Raw genomic sequence first — 5,870 nt, 5'->3', positions numbered from 1 at the left:
GTGGGGGAAGGGGGGGGATGCAGGGCCGGGAGCTCCCGCACCGAACCCCTACCATCCCCCATCCCCACCCCCAGGAGCTAACCCAGGGAGGCGGGCACAGGTCTGAGCCTCCCTGAGGTCTCGTGCAATAACCAATCCGGGGTGTTTAAGTGGGCGGGGGCCCCGTGGGGTCCTAGAGACCGACCCAAAGGAAAAGATGGGGGCGCAGAACTTAGGGGGGAGGGGGAAAGCCATGGACACCCCAAAGCCCCTTTGCCGGGTGCAAGCTCTCCTCCTGAAGAGGCCCAGAGAGACATTTTCACTGGGATCTTAAGTGTGAGGCTTGTTTGCTGGGGCTGGAGTCTTTGAAAGGAGTTGTCAGAGAGGGAGTAGGCATCTTGCCCGGCCGTGACCTAGGCCCTGTGGCCGGGCACCGGCCGCAATGAACTCTTTGCCCTGTCCCCTTCCTGGCCGTGGCGCCTCTAAAGTTGTCTTCCCGGACCTTGCCCCCGCCCCATCGGTGGTGGCTGCTTACCCGCTTAGCCTATCCCCCGGAACCGCAGCTTCCCTGGATTTGTCCCACTCTCAGCCGAATGGCCACCTTCTGTCCTATTCTTACCCTGGGCCAGCAACCCCAAGAGACTCCTACCTGTCCAATCAGCAACTCTCAGCGCCGCCATCTCAGCCTTTCTACCAGCCGGCTGAACACCGGCAGAAACTCGAAGCAGGTAAGTGGCCGTGGCGGCTCTTCTCACCTCTGGGGTCTGGGTTGTGTTTTCTTACATTTTAATCTCTTCTGCTTGCAGACAGCTAGCGGGATCCAAATGGTACTCGGATTCCACGGAATCTGGGGTGGGGGGGGGGGGCGAACGAATGGGGGGAGGGGATGGGGAGGAGCGGAGGCAAGTCCATCTAGGTCTCCTTTTAAAATCCGACCTGGTTACGATTTGCAGTTTTGTAAAGCCAGGCAGGAGGGCTCCTCACCCTACCCTCTGGAGCAGTGGAATTGTGTGTGTGTGCCTAGGTGCAACGGAAACCGGCCCCAGTCCAGAGGGAGGGGTGGAGACCTAACCCCTTCCCCCCGATTTTCCTCACCCTTTATTTCTTTCCCTCACGTCACCCCTCTCCACTTTTTGTCTCAGAAACCAGTATGCAAGCCGAACCCTACGAAACAGAAACCAATTCCCAACCTGAGGCGTGTAGACAGCTAAGCAGAGTGTCTTCTCGTTTTCTGGGCCCCGCCTCCTTTTCCCTAGAGGTGTCTGTCTCTGTCGGGCAGTGGCCCCTGCAGAATCTGAGTGTAGAACCCCACCAACTATTGCTCCAAGGTCTTTCTCTGGCCACCTCAGCCTTCCACCTAAGCCATCCCTAACCCTCCCCCTAATTTTGGGATAGATTAAATAAACCCAGTTGCTGTTGCCTGCTTCATATCTGAGCTCCAGAGAAAAGTGCTCTCTGGGAGGCGGTGGTGAAGGCAAGAGACTAGCTGGCCTTCCTAGCACTGACCTTCATAGCTGAACCGACAGTCCTTGGCTGGCAGTGCAAGGAAGCTAGCCATAGACCCACGGACTCCTCGGGGCCCATCTCATCTCTCCAGTTGTCCTTGGCATGGCCCCCAAAGAGGCACATCTACCATGGGACTTAATTTTGGTCAGCCCCAAACCAAGATAGTTCTCTCCTTTCCCCTGGTCATTGGACATAAATTCATGAAACCCCCCCCCCAGAACAGGGAGTCACTCTAGAATGGGGGCTCAAATTCCTTGTTTTGTGGTTGGAGAAACTGAGGCAGGAGGAAAGGATGCCTCTAGATCTAGGGCGTAATTTTCCAGGCCCCTGGCCCTGAGCAAATCCACTTTCTTGATGAACAGAGCCAGCAAAAAGGACTTTGGGGGGGGGGGACTTCTCAGGAACCCCCTCCAGGAAGTTAACAGCTTTCTGTGGCAAAATGGGGGTGGGTCTATTGGGTTGCTGGGTCTGGTTAGAGGAGGGACAGTGTGTGGGGAGAGGGCAGAGTTTTATATACAGATCTACAAACGAACCTCTTGGACTCTTCTTTTTAGATATGCTAATTAATATACACTGGGGAAATAGAGCAGGAGGGTCCTGAATTTGAGGACAGCCTGGGCACCCTGCTATTTATGGGGTGTGTGCACGTGAGAATGAGGCAGAAGAACCTGATCTTGCATTTGGGACGACTATTCTGACAATAAGGTGGAGTTGTCGGATTTGTCTTCTATATTCTGCCTTCCCTAGCTTGGAGGAACAACGGAGTGAAGAATTCTATTACATGCTTTTCCCGGTTCCAACGGGGGGGGGGGGACAACAACCCACAGCCACTCATGGTCACAAGCAAATATGTCTTTAAATAGACCTTAGCATTTTTTTTATTGGAACTGTGCGGACCACTCATTCCTGAATTAACAATTGGAATATGAGAGAGTGCTTAGGGTGTCCTTCACCCACACTACATGTGCACCTCTGTCCCTGGGAGGCGCTTGGCTCAAAGAGAGTTCACCAACACCCTATTGAGGCTACGGGTGCGGCAGCGGCTGCGCCTCCAGTGAGGCCCTGGGGACCCGTTATTGCGTCGGGGGTGGGGGTGGGGGGTAGATCCAGTTGTGACTTGCCACAACTAGTGTACTAGTGTGGAAATGCAGCTGTTCCTGAAGGCACCTGGAAGGTGATCACTTGTAAGTTCAGCAGTCCAGGCTGCCTTCCTTCGCTCTCTGACTGCGCAGTCCGTGTAGTCCAAGGAGGCGCGGGTGGTCGCTTGGCTGCCAGCCCCTGGACGGGCGAGCAGCGGGATGAAGCAAGAAAGGCCGGACAGGCTGCGGGGGGGGGGGGGCAGGGGGGGGTTGCGGGAGCGGAAACACAGTGGTTTTTCTGGGAATTGGCTGAGGCTGGGGTCGAAGGGGCAAGATCTGAGAGCCTCCAACCCCCAAGGCCACTGGTGAGGGGTGCGGGGGAGGTGAAGGCTGTGGTGACTGCGGTCCTAGGGAGGGGACCCAGACCCGTGTTCAGTGAACCCAGCTAGGGATGGATGGCAAGCGAAAGGACTGAACCTGCGCCAGCTGCCAGGGGGTGGGGCGGAGTTGCGTTGCGGGGTGGGGGTGGGAAACATTCTACCTGCTCTCCTCTGGGGTCTTCATAAGTAGACCCACACGGAACGAGGCGACCTTCGCCCGATCGTTTTGTCATCCTCGGCGAGCATTCTGCCTCTATCCACCCACTTCTTACCTTCTAGGACAGGCTCAGTATCCTATAGAGTGTGGCCCAGCTTGGGGCCCAGGCTTCCGGAATGGAGACCCAAGGGTCTGATCCCGGGCATCACAACCCGCAGCCTATTCCTGGACAACCAGGGCCGGCAGTGGGCGTGGAGGTGGGAGATGCACCAATGCACCAGATCTTAGGCCACAGCCCTCTCCCAAACCTTGCAGCGCTGCTGATAACGACCTGTACGGGGGCGGGGGTCGGGGGAGGGGGTCGCTGCGCTCTCTGGACCTGAGTCACTTTCCTTGCAATGAGGGAACCACTCTGTGCTTGCCGCCCAGAGGAAAAACGACCACCACACAACAATCTGGCTTCTGGGTTCCCCGGGAAAGCCTCCCCTGAGACAGCGGGCAGGCCGACAGGAAGAAAAGGATGGTCAGTTTTACTACAGAGTGTACCAGGGCTCGTTTTTTCCCAGTCTTGATATTTAAGCATTCAAGGCTGACTTACACAGACCCCTTTCGGAAGCCAGAGATTGCCACCAGGGCAACTTTACCTCTCTGAGCTTTGAATATTACTTTTAGGTTCTTTGAGTCTCAGATGCAATACGCTGCTCATCTCTAGACCTGAGTTCAGCCCTCCGCAAGTCTTTTGCCCTCTGTATTGCAAGTAGGTATTATCCACGGACCTCCTACTGCAGGAGTAAGGTACCCTAGCTTGGATCCTTAGCGTTTTCTGGTCCTAGGTTCCATTGTGTAAGCTTGAACAGAAGAACTGCAGCTTGTATCACCTGTTGCTGGTGTACTTAGAGCTAAATGGCAGAGAGATAAGTAGGGCTCCACCCCAACCCCCTACACACACACACACACACACACACACACACACACACACACACAGTGAGACCCAGGTTGAAGGCGTAAGTTGTGTCGTTTTTTGCTGATTCCCCAGAGTACAGGATGCAATGAGCCTATGCAAATGCCTGACTTAACCCGGTCACTCCACATGCTTGCGAACCCAACACCGTGTTCTCCTGTCTCCCAGAATCAGGGAACCCAGTGCTGTCTCTGGAGCCCTCCCAGCAGCCCCTGACCAAGAAGCCCCGGAAGCTTAGAACCATCTACTCCAGCCTGCATCTGCAACACCTGAACCAGCGGTTCCAGCATATGCAGTACCTGGCCCTGCCTGAGAGAGCTCAGCTGGCAACGCGGCTTGGACTCACCCAAACTCAGGTAGGGCCAGTTCTATTCCTACCGAGTGCAGTGCGAAGCATCCTAGTCCATCCCTCCTTCCCTCCCTCCTTCCCTCCCTCCCTCTCTTCCTTCTTTACTCCCTCCCCCTCTCTCTCTCTCTCTCTCTCTCTCTCTCTCTCTCTCTCTCTCTCTCTCCTCCCTCCCTCCTTTGTCTTTCTTTTTGGTTTTTGGTTTTTTGAGACAACTAGACAGCCCTGATTGTCCTTGTCCCTCCCTCCCTCTCTTCCTTCTTTCCTCCCTCCCTCCCTCTCTTCCTTCTTTCCTCCCTCCCTCCCTCCCTCCCTCCCCCCCCTCTCTCTCTCCTCCCCCTCCCTCCCCCCTCCTTTCTCTTTCTTTTTGGTTTTTTGGTTTTTTGGTTTTTTGGTTTTTGGTTTTTGGTTTTTTTAGACAGCCCTGACTATCCTGGACTCATTTTGTAGACCAGGCTGGCCTTGAACTCACGGAGCTCCTCCTTTCCTCTGCTTCCCAAGGCCTGGGGTCAAAGGCAGAGGCAGCACCACCAGGCCTGGCTTGATCCCTGCTTTCTGTGAGCCCACAGGAGTTCTCTGATTCTGCTGGTACAGTTTGCTAAGGAGTGCCCATAGCTGGTCTGCAGCAAGGGCTGAGGGCATATATTAGAGGACAGTTGGGTTCAAGAAGAGGGCACCCAGACTGGAAATGGAGACTGAGGGACTTCAAAACTGGGTGGCTGGAACTAAAGTCCCCAGGATTCTCTTCCTCTAACTAGGTCCCTTTCCCTTTCTCACACCCTGTCCCAATCTGTCCCCCATTTCCTCCCAAAGGTAAAGATCTGGTTTCAGAACAAACACTCCAAATACAAGAAGCTCCTGGGACAGGGCTCCTCTGGGGAAGAGGATTTCTCCGGAAGATCCCCTCCTCCTTGTCTCCCTGCTCCCCAACCCTTCCATTCATCTGGGATCTACCCAAAGCCTACCCTGCCTACCGCTGGCTATGACAACAGCTTTGGAGCCTGGTATCAGCATCACTCCCCAGATGTGCTGGCACTCCCTCAGATGATGTGAGTCTGGAGGAAGGCCGGTCAGGCTCCAGCCCTCCTGTCAAGCTCAGGACCACGCACCTGCTCCCCTTCTGGGAGAAGAGGAAACTGGCTCCAGATGGATTTTCTCAGAAGACAAGATGCTAAAGGTGGTGATGGGTGGGGGGTGGGGGGGATGGGAGGTTGGGGGGGGGGAGGCAGGAGAAGAAAAGAAAAGAATGGAGTGGAAGCCTAGCTCTCCAGCCAGATAGCTAAATCAGGGCTTCAGTCTCTGCTGCTGTCCCCAGTGGACTGGACACCTCCCTCCAATAGGACATTTAGACTGCCACTGTCTTGCCACTCCCTCCAGCCCCCACCACAGCCTAGGACCCAAACCCAGGAAGAAAACAAATATTATATCCTGGCCTGCCCCTTTGGGCTCTGACAGCCCTTCC

The 5,870-nt window shown here is 55.3% G+C and overlaps 1 protein-coding gene across 1 annotated transcript; it reads left to right on the top strand.

The window, feature by feature from the left end:
- The first annotated feature begins 373 nt into the window (after window positions 1-373).
- Window positions 374-5,586, top strand: Dlx4 (distal-less homeobox 4). The gene is given in 5 exon segments (XM_051157819.1): window positions 374-707; window positions 4,231-4,418; window positions 5,222-5,311; window positions 5,314-5,369; window positions 5,371-5,586. Coding segments are annotated over 5 exon segments (711 nt in total). The 5' UTR covers window positions 374-421; the 3' UTR covers window positions 5,462-5,586.
- The last annotated feature ends 284 nt before the right edge of the window (window positions 5,587-5,870 follow it).

This window comes from Acomys russatus, chromosome 16, assembly GCF_903995435.1.
Source record: "Acomys russatus chromosome 16, mAcoRus1.1, whole genome shotgun sequence".
NCBI classification, from domain to species: domain Eukaryota; kingdom Metazoa; phylum Chordata; class Mammalia; order Rodentia; family Muridae; genus Acomys; species Acomys russatus.
This window is presented reverse-complemented; position numbering and strand designations above follow the sequence as displayed.